Raw genomic sequence first — 15,017 nt, 5'->3', positions numbered from 1 at the left:
CCTATGCTTCTGTTTGGGGAGGAAGACTTCCACCTTCTATTTGCCTGTGTTTTTTTTGTCTAAGTAACCTAACCCATTTCCCCTTGTTCTCCCCCCCACAAGATGTTCTTGTTAAACCCTGGATTTGTGCTGGAAATGGCCCACCTTGATTATCATACACATTGTAAGGCGAGTGATCACTTTAGATAAGCTATTACCAGTAGGAGAGTGGGGTGGGGGGAGAGGAAAACCTTTTGAAGTGATAAACACCCATTTTTTCATGGTCTGTGTGTATAAAAATATCCTCACTGCATTTTCCACTTTTATGCATCCGATGAAGTGAGCTGTAGCTCACGAAAGCTTATGCTCAGATAAATTGGTTAGTCTCTAAGGTGCCACAAGTACTCCTTTTCTTTTTGTCTAAGTAGTTACTTATTATTTTCTCTGTCTCCTTGGTGAGGCCAGAGTACTCTGTTCCCTTTCTCAGTGTGCCGGTTAGTAGCAGGCCTTAGCTAATAGTTCAGATGCTCTGTTCAGGCTATCTTTAAAAATTATGTATAATTTGCACATTTTATTGGTAATTATTTAGAAATGAAAAAATAATAAAATAAGAGACCAAATATAACACACTATTTGCTAGGCTGTGACTGCGTAGTTATAAATTGATTTGCATTATCCAACCACCATAGATGGGTTTTGCAAAAGCACCTACATGACTTTCAGTGGGACTGCTGCTCCTAATTCACTTAGGCATTCCCTCCCAATGTCAGATGGATCCAAGATGCTTAGCAGAAGTTTTTTTGGTTAAGGACCTTGTGGGGAATTACACATTATACAGTTTGGAGGTATTTGTCAGAGCGAACGTCCCCAAATCCATCCTCTAGGATGACTTATTTTATCCTGCCTTTCCCCACTGGTTGAGTTTAGAATAACCTTCCTTTCTCAGTTTTTCTCTTTCCTTTACATTGCTCTTAGTTCTGTGCTTCAACCACAGAACCAGCCTTTATCCCTTCTTTCTTCCATAGTCTGCAGGTTCACAGTATTATCTAAGGCAGTTTATTTTTGTTCCAATACAATTTTATTTGTGCTGGGGGGGAGAAGTGGCAAGGCCTTAGAACATGTGCTTTGATGGGTTAATAGCAAGTTCTGTCTGTTCAGGTGCTGCCCATTGAGGCTCTGGTGACAGAGACTGGAGAGCTGTCTGAGCTGGGGAAAGCATACGTACCCCCTCGTGTGCTTCAGGAGACACTATGTGTGATCTCAGGTGTAGCAGGGCTGGAGGTGGACCGTACTGAGACAGAAAATCTGGCACTGGAGATGCTGTTAGTGAGCCATCATCCTTCCTTGGGTGAGTGAAGGGACAAGACCATCCTACTGGCTATTAGGTGTTGGTTAGGGGTGCCTATGGGGTTGCTTAGATTTCTTAGCAGTCCCTGCTCTGTATTTATTATGCCTATGTATTCCCATAAACGTCTCTTCAGTGGAGGTGCAGTCTGGGCTTTGGCCAGCCCTCCTTATCAAGATGAAGATAGACCCTGAAGACTTCATTACCAAACAGCTGGATAAAATTCTACCCAGAATCACCACCCAGACACCCATAAACCAGGTGACTAGCTTTTGCTTTCCCTGAACTATCTCCAAAAACATCTTAGGGGCAAAGGGTGGAGGTGATGAGAGAGGCAGAGTGGTTCATCGGGAGGGAGCTCTGTTCTGCAATGGAAAGAGTGCAGGAATGAAAAAACCTTTTCCATAGGAAGTTCCTGGGAGATGAAAGGGAAATGATGTGCCAGTGACTGAGCTCTAGGCCTGGGTGAGGTGTCAAGAGCACCTTAGACAAGGAGCTCTTTGCTCGGAAAAAATGGCCTACGGGACAAATAGTTCAGGCCAACTGAGCAGGGACTTAGTCTTGTGAATAAGATGGCGAGACTGTTTCAGTGAACACTGACCACGGTGTTTTTTTCTTCGCAGTCATCCATGAATGCAGTGGGATCGCTCTCGGCACTTTCACCTCGCAAAGTGCTCCCTCAGCTGATCAGCACAATCTCAGCTTCTATGGAGAACCCAGCTCTGTGCCATGTGACTCGAGAAGAGTTTGCCATCATGCAGACGCCAGAGGGGGAGCTGTTCGACAAATCCATCATACAGAGGTGAGGGCTTTTAATTCCCTGTGTAAGTTGGAATGTGGAAGTCAATTTCCAGTGGCTTCCAGTCTTGGGGTAAAGGGCTTCAGCAGCTGCTCGTAGATGGGTGTTCCTGGATCTTTAGCAAGAACCTTTTCAGTCCACTTCATTGTGCTGATTCCTCTAAATACTTTTTCTCAGTGCACAACAAGACAGCATGAAAAAGGCCAACATGAAGAGGGAGAATAAGGCTTATTCCTTCAAGGAGCAGATCATTGAGCTGGAACTGAAGGAGGTAAGGCGATAGTAGCAGGACATCCCAATGCTGAAGGTTTTAATGACCAGCCTAGCTCATCCGTTTCATTGCATGGCTCTGGTGTGTGTGTGTGTGTGTCTGTGTGTATTGAAGGAAATATAAATTTTTGGTGTCCAAATACCAGCTGTTACAATTGATTTAAATGCATACATATGCTGTGCAGTTTTAGTGAAGTGAACATGATTACAATGCAACCAGTATATAGTGCATGTGCAAGGGTCTCTTCTCTCTTCATGTCTTATTTCATGCATCTTGTATAACAGTCTATTAATAGGTTCTCAGTAGGCGTTAACGGGAACTTGCATTTTGGTAACAACTAGCAGATCCATTCAGTATGTACATATATGCTTTATGGGGAAAGTAACAGAGTAGAAGGAATTATGTCAAATTAATCAAAGGGCTCTTTTTGGACACGTTGCCATATGTTTGATCAATGACCTGCCCAACCCTCAGAGGAACAGGATGAGTATCAGTTCTGTCTACATGTGATATTAATGTCTGGGAGAGCACCTCCCATCACAGAGCTTTACAAACCTGTCTGATGTACACACTACATGTAAGGATCACTTTAGGGATTGAAATGTGTCCGCTTTAATAGCATCCAGCAACAATCAACTGTATAGGACAGGAAGTGAAGAATAATACTGTGTCCAGTTAAAACTTTAGGAGGAATTAGGGGAGGCAAAAATATAGTGACCTGAGTTTTAATCTGTCCAGTATACCATGGTTAATATCTCCTGTCCTTGTGAAGATGCCATGGTATCTTTCAGGATTTCTCATTTAAAACCATGGGAACACAGCTCTCTAACTCTGTGCCATGACAGTAGTTCAGTATGAACTAGGAGAGGCAACATAGTCCAGTGAATAGGATGCTAGTCTGGGACTCAGAAAACCTAGGTTCTGTTCTCAGCTCTGACACTGACTTTTCATATAACCTTGGGCAGGTCATTTCACCCCTCTATGCCTCTGTTTTACCTTACATCCCTTGTTCAGATTGTAAACTATTCAGGGCAAAGACTGCCTTTTACTCTGTGTGTGTGTGTGTGTGTGTGTGTACACGTACAGCACCTAACACAATGGTGCCCCAGTGTCAGCTGGAGCCTCTAGGTGATACTGTAATACAATTAGGGAGGAAAGGTGCTACCTACTGGATCACCAGTATCTGAATGGCAAGGACACAGCCAATGCATTTTTGCAGAATCCAGAAGTAAATGAGTAGTTTGCTATTAAACAGGGTGTGGCAAGGTACCTCCTTCGTCTTTCCAGACTTAGCACTTCCCACTTAGGTGGTGGTGGGCCTGGGGTAAATCCAGCCCCACTCTGGGCAGCATTTGTCTTCGCCTTTCCGTGTTCCTTTGGCCGTATTTTCAGGGTGGGCCTTAGGGTTGGCCTAAGGGGTGATTCCTCCACCAAATAAAAAGGAAACAGTCTCACAAACTCAAAAACAAAGGGGGATACCTTCCCTCACTGGGGCAGGGTGTTGTCCCATTGTTTGCCTCAGGGTGTCAGTGTCTGCTAGGGGAAGAACTCAGGTTTGGCTGTTTCCCCTATGGGAAGGAGCACAGCCTCTCACCCTGGAGAAGTTAATTTCCTTGCTGCCACTAGCCTGGCAGCCACTTCTCTCTCTCTTCCCTTTTCTCTCACCAGAGGAGGGGTTTTAAAAGGTCTCAGGCAGCCCTTAATTGGATTCAGGTGTCCCTAAATGACCTGAGGTAAACCCTTCTCGGCTTGTAGGAAAAAGGGCCTTTAACATTCTAGGGCTAATATCTTGGCCTTCCAGAACCCTCTTGCAGCCATCCGGCCTGACTTTGTCACAAGGGGTAGTGCTGAGCTCCAGGCTGAGGTGGGGAGAGGACATCTCCAGCAAAGATCAGTGTAGAACCAGTCCAAATGCAACCTAAGACCAGAGCTCAGTAATATGAAACGCTGCCGTTGGGACTAAATGTGATAAACTGAAATCGTAGCAAGCAAATAAACACTTTTTATGTCTGTATGAGAGAATAATTCCCATTATTGTATGGAACAAGTGGTAAATCCTGTTTAAATTGGGTAGCTGTATTCAAGTGTGAAAGGATAACTTCCTGGGAAAAAAAACCCCCAGATTTATTTGGAGGCCTCTGATTTACCTGATATAGTCAATGGAAATACTGCATACAGCTATTTCCACTGAAAGTGCAGTTCATTGAATAATTCCTTGCTGAACAAAAGCTGAGCAAAACTGGTGCCTTGCTGCTAATGGGATCCTCTGCTGAGTTGTGAACTCATTGAGCTTCATTCTGCATTTAGGGCTTGTCTAGGTTTGAAATGCAGCCGCACAGCTGCAGTGCTTCAGGGTAGACACTACATACGCCAACGGGAAGTGTTTTCCCATCAGCATAGGTAATCCACCTCCCCAAGAGTCGGTAGCTCGGTCAGCGGAAGAATTCTTCTGCTAATCTAGCCTTGTCTACTTGGGGATTTAGGACACCTTAATTATGTCACTTAGGGACGTGGAGCTTTCACACCCCTGAATAAGGAAGCTGGGTTGATCTAATTTTCAAGTGTAGACCAGCCCTTCGAGTAGGAGTTGTATGCCTTTGGAGCAGTGTTTTGATGTTGCCTTATGAGTAGCTAATTTTGAGTTGATTGCATTTTCTCTGTCTCCACCTCCTTCCCTCCCACTCCATAGCCTGTATGGAGAGGATAGTGCTGATAGTCCCCAAATAATGTCAATAACTCTGTCCTTCAGGAAATAAAGAAGAAGAAAGGAATAAAGGAGGAGGTGCAGCTGACGACTAAACAGAAGGAGTTGCTGCATGCACAGTTGGAGAAGGAGTCTCAAATCAGAAAGCAACTGAAGGAGGCAAGTTACTGAATTTGCCTGAAATTGGATCTCTGCTAGCTCTAGGGTGGGGACAGGGGATGGTATTCTGATACTTTTGACTCAAGGCACTTTCGTCACCTCTGCAAACTGAGATGAACAAATCATTTCAATGAAAAGAAAAGTTAATGAAAATGTAAGAACTGACAATAATCCATTTGCGGTTTTTCATCAGAAACAAAAGATTAAACCTCTTCCTTGATTTGTAGATAGTCTTTGGAGTAACCATTGCAATGATTTCTCTTGCAGCTTGATGGCGAACTGGAAGCAGCTCTAGGACTCCTGGATGCTGTTCTAAAGAGTAACCCTCTTGGTCTAACCCAGTACATCCCGGTTCTCATAGGCTCCTTCTTGCCACTGTTAAAATCCCCATTGGCTGCTCCCAGAATTAAAACCGCTTTCCTTTCCTTAGCTTCCTGTGTCATGCCTCCTCGACTGAAGACTTTTGGTTAGTGTCTGCAATTTGTTGTGTGTTGTATAAAGATTTCCTGTTCAGGGAATGCTTCTGTTATATGGGATTGTAAATGTTTCTTCTGGAACTTTTAAAGTGAATAGAGAGAGTGTGAAATATGTTAGCTAAATATCTCTGAACGCTGCTTTGTTTTAGCAATAGAACAGATATGTCTCAGTCTGTCCTGGGATGGGAGTATCTGCCCCAGTGTAGTTTGACTGCACGCATTCATCATTCAGTCCTTGGCTACCTTGTTGAACTTGCCAATAGGGGTACCAAATGTCAAACTTGATGTTTGTTCATTGGATGTGGAAATGGTCAGTAACTAGCAACTCATAGCAGGCCATCAGATGGCGATAACAACTGACCTATGGCCCTTATGTGGAGAACTCTGAGAGAAACTTTGAATGCATGAGGCTTCTTTTCTTGGGTTTCCTGATGGCTCTTGCAGAAAACGGCTCATTTCTGATCAAAGAATTAAGCTTAGCCTGAAATCTGATTGAAATGCACACAGATGGAGACATCTCTCATAAGCTGGAGAGTTTGTACTCTGTTCCCTCTACTCTCATCCAGCTGGTGTGAGAGCCCTTAGCTCTGTGGGTAGCAGTTCCTTCTCTCTGGAAGTTTGGTAACAGACGTGCTGGAACTACGGGTGCTGGGAGTGCGGCAGCACCCCCTGGCTTGAAGCGGTTTCCATCATATACAGGGCTTACAACTTTGTTCAATGGCTTTTAGCACCCCCATTATAAAAATTGCTCCTACGCCACTGGTTGGTAATGTTTGGGGATTTATGTTTTACCTCTGGGAATGACTTTTATTGTTTGTATTTAGTCCACTCAAAGACTGTTTTATTATATTTAGGTACTTTAGTGAGTCATGTGACCTTACGCCTGATGAAACCAGCATGTGAATTAGATGAATCCTGGTGCCAGGAAGAGTTGTCTACTGCCATTAACAGAGTTGTTTGCTTGTTGCATGCACACACCATCCCCAGCAAGACTGGCAAGGGAGAGCCAGGTAAGAGATGCTAGGGGTTTTCCAGATGATTTTTTTTTAAGATATTTGTACAGCCTCTTGTGAGCTAAAACGTCACATTTATTTTCCCCAAATTAGATAGAAAAGCTCCTCTACTTACCCAAATCCCCAGACTTACTCCCTAAGATTTTTTTTGTTGCAGTAATAGCGGTAATACATGTTGTCACAGGTACAATCAGTGCAAGTATAAAATTGCTATCAATTATTCCTTGTTAGTTTTTCATCTTTAAAAAACACAACCAAAAACCAATTATACAAACAAACCATGCTACACCAGAGTTCATGCTAAGGCCCACATCCTGCAGAGGAATCTGTACGCATGGTTCATAAATATGTGCACACACTGAATAATTCTTAGTATTCAGCACCGCTTAATAAGTGTTGACTAAGTGTGGCAAATATTAGTCTAAGCGAAAAGAGGAAAAGAAGGGGGGGAAAAAAAAGGGTGAGTTGCCCCAGCTTGCTTGCCGTGTGAGCTGTGGCTCATCCCGGCTTCTGGTTGTTTACCATCTAACTTAACCTTTCTGTTCCTGTCCCATTATGACCAGTATAATACCTTAGGATACAACCCTTACAGTTCTTTAGAGGAAATCTAAGATACAGCTTTATTCATCATTTTAAAGACCTTGTACCTCAGTGCTATAGTCCTTCACCCACCACGGTCTGCTTCTTTGTGGTAGCAGTACACTTATTCTTTACAGTTTAGTAAACCATTGACCATGGTGCTTTCCACTTCAGTACGTTGTTTAACATCTCAGTGATATTGTGACTCTGCAATATATCATCTGTTTCAACTGTACTGTCTCATTAATATTTAGATCCATTTTAAAGCTTCTGTCCTGAAAGTGGCCGTTGCTGGATACAACCACAATACACATTGTTCCTCCCACTCAGCAGTTATTTGAACAAATGTCTGAGAATTTGCTCATTAGTAGATTGTTGTGCAAATCCTGTTGCATGGATAAATGCTTTCCCAGCTTTTCTAATTGAAATTTTGATTTAACTCCTTTTCCCATTAGATTGAAGATTTTTAAATGCTGCAGTGCTTAATGTCTCTTAATATCCAAAATATTATTAATCTTTTAAATTAAGATTAATTCCTTGGTTTACCATGAAATTACCCCTTCAAAATGTGATGTAATCATCTGTTTCTGAAGCATCTGGGCATATTTTTACATACTTAAATACAATAATTGTTGTCTGAAATGAATGCAAAATCGCTTTCCTCCCTGATAAAGCCCCTTGTAAAGAAATCAAGAACCTCCCTTGCTTAAACCCATAGTCAAGCCAATGCTTGACCCATGATGAGATATGCCCTGAAGTTACCGTAATTTGGGGCTAGAGGGAGCAAATTCCACAGCTGTGGCTTCTTCATCCATGCTCCCTCTGTAGTAGTGTTAAATTAGCAGCTTCACAAGGAAAAAGGGTCATTAATAATTCTTCCTTGAAATGCTCTGACAGCTTGTGTCCTACATGAGAGGAAACTGGCTATAACACTGTAGTGCTGTATCTGCAGAGCTCTTCATTCTTCCATTTGAAATTAAAATCTGCATTCACTGATAGAGAAGGTAGAAGGCAAACATTCCTCTTGGGTATTCACGCTCTCTAACCACTATTTATTTTTAGCAGTATTTGGAAAAGGACTGTAACTGTGGTCCCATGGGAGGATTCTTATGAATACTGGTCCATAACTAACCAGTGGCTATATTCATGCAGTACCCTGCAGTAAATAACTATTGACAGGATAGCCTGACACTGGGGATTTAGGGTCATTTATTTTGCTAGCCTTTCTAATGCTTTATTTTCTAATACCTCCCTGTTTTGGACTGGCTGGGAGGAGTGTGTGTTTCACACCAGTTCTAAAGTTGATTCACTATGAGAGAAAAAGACCCAGCTGCCAAACAACTGGAGTTCAAAATGCTTTATTTGTTGAGCCTCAAACCAGAGTTAAAGGAGTGTTGTCCCCTGGAATCCATGTGACGTCTTTAAGGGGATGGTCTGGCTAGGCTGCTAGGTACTGTGTAAAAGCTGTTGATGCTGAGCTCAGTATCTCATCTATTTTTCCACTTTTTGTCCCCTGAATTTCAGTGATTCCTCTTACTCTTTGTGCTTTTTCTGCACGGTCCTAAGCGTCTGACATCATTTGAGCTCCTAATGTCACTTAATTAAAAGCCCACTAAAAGCACACTAATATAAAATGCACCAGCACTGAGAGCAGGCATCTCAGACCGGCTCAATGCTGCGGCCTGAATGCCACTGCTGTTGAAGTGAAACTGCAATGTGACAGTGGTTAGGCAGATGGTGAGCTGTGATTGCTGCTTTAGAATAGCTAAGAATTGTGCACACCTTGCTACATTTCTTACCCTGTTGCCCAAGTCCACTTGTTACATATGGTCTCTTTTAGATTGTAAGCTCTTTGTGGCATTTATTGTGTGTGTTTGTACAGTGCCTAGCACAATGGGGCCTAACCCGGTTGTGGCCTTTAGGCGATACCACAATATAAAAGTTAAAGAATAATACATTAATCTCTTACATATCTACAGAGTAAATGAAGGCCCAAGAGACTCCACTGTGCTCACAGGATTTCTTCTTTTCTCTCTACCCATTGCAGGCACTGCATCGTTATCAGCCCCAGCATTTTCCTTAGTCTTTCCTCTGTTAAAGACAGTGCTGACTGAGACGCCCAATGATAGTGAAGAGAAGGAGGCGCTCATGGTCAAGATCCTGCAGATCCTTACAGTTCATGCTCAGCTGAGATCAGCAAGTGGCCAAACTTTGCTGGTGGATGAGGTCAGTGTTCATCCGTTCCCCAGGGCTGGGAACTGGAGGAATGTGAAGAGATCACTCTGAAGATGATGGCATTAAAGATAAGAGAGTTGCCAAGGAGTGATTAATGTGGGCACTGATACCTGCAGCAAGAAACCCTGGGATGAAGAGTTCTGTGCAGCTACTAAGTTGTCCCTTCAGCAGAGCTTGCTATTGATTGTATGTGAAAATATCAGTGATTGTATGCAATGATCAGTCCCAGGATATTAGAGGGACAAGGTGGGTGAGGTAATATCTTTTATTGGACCAGCTTCTGTGGGTGAGAGAGAGAGAGACAAGCTTTCAAGCTTACACAGAGCTCTTCCTCAGACCTGGGAAAAGTATTCAGAAAGTCACAGATAAACACAAGCTAGAACAGATAGTTTAGCTTAAGTAGTTAGCACATATCTATCTGTACTTAGCTGTGTGACTCTGAGTGTCTTTCCCAGACCTGAAGAAGAGCTCTGTGTAGCTCGAAAGCTTGTCTCTCTCCCCAACAGAAGTTGGTCCAGTAAAAGATACTTCCTTGCCCATCTTGTGTCTCGAATATCAGTGAAGCAGTTTCCCTAGCTCCCTGCTGCTGACTTGCTCTGTATCCCCTGTTCTTAGACACTCAGTCTGAGCCTTGTTGCTTGTGACAGAATTCACAAGCTGGCAAGTTGATGAGGGTTTATAGGGAGTATCTGTTGTCTTTTTCACAGCCTCTTAGGCTTTATGTGGTAGGCTTTAGCACAAATTTGGTGCTACACAAATAATCTGATTTCTCTTTGTTCATATACTTTTCCCTGGTCTCATCTGATGGTAGAGGACCTAACCATCACTACTTGCAAATAGCTTAGTCAAATATTACTTTCCCTTCAGAAGTCCCTCAACATCTGTCGTAGATATTTTGAAGGTGCCTATCCTCTTGCTACTGAATTGCCTAGCTAAGATCACTATCCCAGCATCTATCAGTATATGGATTAGTTTGAATTAATCCTTAAGAGTGTTAAATTCTGGAATGGATAAAGCAAATTCCTTCTGTGTGTCAGATGTAATGATTCAAGGTTTTTTGTTCACTGGTGTAGGAGTAGTGCAGCTGGCATTGGAGTGGGTTTCCTTCCTGCCCAGCTAACTTGCTAGCACTGGATTTTCTCTGTCTGTTAGCTTTTGGGGTTACATTTGAACGAATTAGAGTGGCAAGATGTTATTTTTCCCCCTCTTCTTAGAATGGCCCCGAGTTGCTGCCTCGCACAGATATGCTGCTGTTGCTGACCAGGGTGATTGGAACAGGTTCTCCACGGTTACAGGTGAGCTGTCCACTTAGTCTAGCAGTATAGACCCAGCCTAAGCTGCATCAGCAGCTGAACCTAGGAAATATGTCCATCAATTCTAAAATCTCTGGGGCTGGTTGTTCACATATGTTCACGTACCACCAGTTGTTTTATATGGTGCCAGTATCTGAGGATAACAAGCCTTTGTTCTTCCTCTACTGGACCAACTCGTTCTTCCCCATTTCCCCCTGAGTTTGTCCCTATTTATTTCCTCTCTAAGGCCTTGTGTGGCGGTCCTTGTCCCTCTAGCAAAGAAGTGTAGAAGTGGCTCCTTTCAGAGTCCAACTACACTGCTCATTCTGTATTGGCCAGGATGCTGATGAGGAGGAGAGTCAGAAAAGCCTTTCCCAGATAGAAAGCAAAGCACCAAGTCACTTCCTGGCTGCATGTTGCACTGCCACTGGACTGTCTGTTAGATTTTTTCCTTTGTTGCAATGTAGTCATATCCACCTATATTTTATTTATGATCAGTGCAATGGGATGGAAGGCTAGCAATAGGAGCTCTAATACTTTGTAATTGTGTTTCAGGTTCTGGCTTCCAATACGCTGACCGCTCTGTGCACCAGCAGCAGTGGAGAGGATGGCTGTGCCTATGCAGAACAGGAGGAGATAGATGTGTTACTTCAGGCCCTGCAGTCTCCATGCATGAATGTTCGAGATGCAGCTCTCAGGGTAGGTGTGAAACATTTGTTCTGACTTCCACTTAAACTCGGGGCTCTCTAAGTCCTTTGTGCAGGCTACCCAACCCCCTGATTGGGATAGTTCCCATCATTTGTTAAGCGGGTCTCTGAGCTAAGCTCTGTAGGAGGAGACAGTGACTACTAAATGTTCCCACTATGGACAGTCAGAACATTATTAATTGCATTAAAGGGTCTGCACTGGGTTTGTGGTTCAAATAGCAGTTTTGGCTTATCCCCGTCTCCTTCCTCGTACAGCTGTGTAACGCTTTAACATTCTGTTTGCCCTTAATAATTATAGGAGGAGCTGGTAGTGCTGCCTGTAGTAAAGGTTGCCTGATGCTTCACATTACAAGACCTTATTTCTGGTTGCTTATAACTTTGCCAAACTTTGGGCCATTTGGGCTGAAATGTTCCGTGTCTGGCTCAGGTTGAATGTTTTTAGAAAGTTTCAGCAAAAATGGGTCAGCCATTTCTGAGAATGGGATAAGGGGCCAAGAGGTTGTTGTGTCAAAGTTAAAAATTCTTCCTACAGACTTGCTAAGGAGCTCAAGCACCTCCATGCTTTCGAGCAGGGGCTTGAAATTTGGCAGGAGAGGGTCCATCTGATATCAGGGATGTCTCTCTTACTGTTCCCATTTAAAAAAACCAACAAAACCTGTCCAAATTTTGGCCAAGTTATAAGCCTTGGGAAAAAAAACTGTTTACACGTGCTCAGTAGTGTGCGGAAGGAGTTAAAATTTAGCCAGCAAAAAAGACAAACTGCTGAGAAGCAAGGACATAGTTTTTGTTAATACCTGATAACATAGCTTAGCTTATATGGTTAATGCCCGCCCAGTAACTTAGCTCTTAGAATAATGCTAATTTTCCCTTCACAACCCACCGGATATTTGTAAGCACTCATTCACTGCCATCTCTCTGCCTTCTTCCCCCGCAAGGTAGTCATAAATGTTTGATGCAAGTAGGATGACCTTTATATGTATGTACTTTTTTTATTTTTATTTTTGTTTAGGGTTTTTTTTTACTTGTAACAATGTCTCTGTATGTACAAATGAATTAATAAAAAGTATATAACTGGCCACTATGGCACCATATTTTTAAAGCTGCTTGTCTGTCTTCCTGGTACCGTAAATAAACCCCCTTCTCTTTACTGAGAAGAATAGATAGGCCTGTAACCAGAGCTGATCCAGAAAATAGGAGGGTGTGCTGTCTTCCGGGTGCTAAGATACGGGATGTAGACCTGAGGTTGAAAAGGATTCTAAAGGGAGCGGGAAAGAATCCCCTAATTATCCTTCATGTGGGAACAAATGATACGGCTAGATTCTCGCTGGAAAGTATTAAGGGAGACTATGCTAGGCTGGGGAGGACGCTTAAGGAAATTGAGGCTCAGGTGATCTTTAGTGGGATTCTGCCTGTTCCTAGAGAAGGGCAACAAAGGTGTGACAAGATTATGACTATCAATAGATGGCTTAGGCAGTGGTGCTATAAGGAGGGCTTTGGGATGTATGGCCATTGGGAGGCATTCATGGATAGAGGACAGTTCTCTCGGGATGGACTTCATCTGAGTAGGGAAGGAAATAGACTTCTAGGATGGAGGCTGGCACAACTGATTAAGAGAGCTTTAAACTAGGAATTTGGGGGAGATGGTTGGGAGATGTCCAGGTAATCTCCACGCCAGAATTAAACATAGAGTGGAAAGAAAATGAAGTAAGAGTGGATACAGCTGTAGGTAGGAGGAAGGGCAGTGTAGATACAAGTCTAATAGGTTATACTGGTAGTAAAATAACCGTGCCTAATAGGGTACAGAATGTGAGTGAGGCTAAACAGCAAAAATTAAGATGTTTGTACACTAATGCAAGGAGCCTAGGTAACAAAATGGAGGAACTAGAGTTACTGGTGCAGGAAGTGAAACCAGATATTATAGGTATAACAGAGACCTGGTGGAATAGTAGTCATGACTGGGCTACAGGTATTGAAGGGTATGTGCTGTTTAGGAAAGACCGAAATAAAGGTAAAAGTGGTGGAGTAGCACTGTATATCAATGATGAGATAGAATGTAAAGAAATAAGCGATGAAATGGATATGACTGAGTCTGTCTGGGCAAAAATTAAATTGGGGAAGAAAACTATTAGAGCCTCCCCTGGGATAGTGCTTGGGGTGTGCTATAGACCGCCGGGATCTAATTTGGATATGGATAGAGCCCTTTTTAATGTTTTTAATAAAGTAAATACTAATGGAAACTGTGTGATCATGGGAGACTTTAACTTCCCAGATATAGACTGGAGGACGAGTGCTAGTAATAATAATAGGGCTCAGATTTTCCTAGATGCGATAGCTGATGGATTCCTTCAGCAAGTAGTTGCTGAACCGACTAGAGGGGATGCTATTTTAGATTTGGTCTTGGTGAGTAATGAGGACCTCATAGAGGAAATGGTTGTAGGGGATAATCTTGGCTCAAGTGATCATGAGCTAATTCAGTTCAAACTGAATGGAAGGATTAACAAAAATAAATCTGCAACTAAGGTTTTTGATTTCAAAAGGGCTGACTTTCAAAAATTAAGGAAATTAGTTAGGGAAGTGGATTGGACTGAAGAATTTATGGGTTTAAAGGTAGAGGAGGCCTGGGATTATTTTAAATTAAAGCTGCAGAAGCTATCGGAAGCCTGCATCCCAAGAAAGGGGAAAAAATTCATAGGCAGGAGTTGTAGACCAAGCTGGATGAGCAAGCATCTTAGAGAGGTAATTAAGAAAAAGCAGAAAGCATATAGGGAGTGGAAGAAGGGAGGGATCAGTAAGGCAAGCTACCTTATTGAGGTCAGAATATGTAGGGATAAAGTGAGACAGGCTAAAAGTCAAGTAGAGTTGGACCTTGCAAAGGGAATTAAAACCAATAGTAAAAGGTTCTATAGTCATATAAATAGGAAGAAAACAAAGAAAGAAGAAGTGGGACCGCTAAAAACTGAGGATGGAGTGGAGGTCAAGGATAATCTAGGCATGGCCCAATATCTAAACAAATACTTTGCCTCAGTCTTTAATAAGACTAAAGAGGATCTTAGGGATAATGGTAGCATGATAAATGGGAATGAGGATATGGAGGTAGACATCACCATATCTGAGGTAGAAGCGAAACTCAAACAGCTTAATGGGACTAAATCGGGGGGCCCAGATAATCTTCATCCAAGAATATTAAAAGAATTGGCACAAGAAATTGCAAGCCCATTAGCAAGAATTTTTAATGAATCTGTAAACTCAGGGGTTGTACCGTATGATTGGAGGATTGCTAACATAGTTCCTATTTTTAAGAAAGGGAAAAAAAGTGATCCAAGTAATTATAGGCCTGTTAGTTTGACATCTGTAGTATGCAAGGTCTTGGAAAAAATTTTGAAGGAGAAGGTAGTTAAGGACATTGAAGTCAATGGTAAATGGGACAAAATACAACATGGTTTTACAAAAGGTAGATC

General features: G+C 42.6%; 1 protein-coding gene across 2 annotated transcripts in view; it reads left to right on the top strand.

The window, feature by feature from the left end:
* GCN1 (GCN1 activator of EIF2AK4) overlaps positions 1-15,017 on the top strand; it is a 66,056-nt gene that overhangs the window by 18,786 nt on the left and 32,253 nt on the right. For both annotated transcript variants that reach the window (XM_077835490.1, XM_077835491.1), the window contains exons 19-28: positions 1,138-1,327; positions 1,461-1,585; positions 1,948-2,126; positions 2,301-2,394; positions 5,144-5,257; positions 5,525-5,723; positions 6,588-6,743; positions 9,373-9,551; positions 10,775-10,855; positions 11,408-11,551. In XM_077835490.1, the coding sequence (XP_077691616.1) occupies positions 1,138-1,327; positions 1,461-1,585; positions 1,948-2,126; positions 2,301-2,394; positions 5,144-5,257; positions 5,525-5,723; positions 6,588-6,743; positions 9,373-9,551; positions 10,775-10,855; positions 11,408-11,551 (1,461 nt within the window). The remainder of the gene's footprint in view (positions 1-1,137; positions 1,328-1,460; positions 1,586-1,947; positions 2,127-2,300; positions 2,395-5,143; positions 5,258-5,524; positions 5,724-6,587; positions 6,744-9,372; positions 9,552-10,774; positions 10,856-11,407; positions 11,552-15,017) is intronic.

Source organism: Eretmochelys imbricata, chromosome 15 (assembly GCF_965152235.1).
Source record: "Eretmochelys imbricata isolate rEreImb1 chromosome 15, rEreImb1.hap1, whole genome shotgun sequence".
Lineage (NCBI taxonomy): Eukaryota > Metazoa > Chordata > Testudines > Cheloniidae > Eretmochelys > Eretmochelys imbricata.
This window is presented reverse-complemented; position numbering and strand designations above follow the sequence as displayed.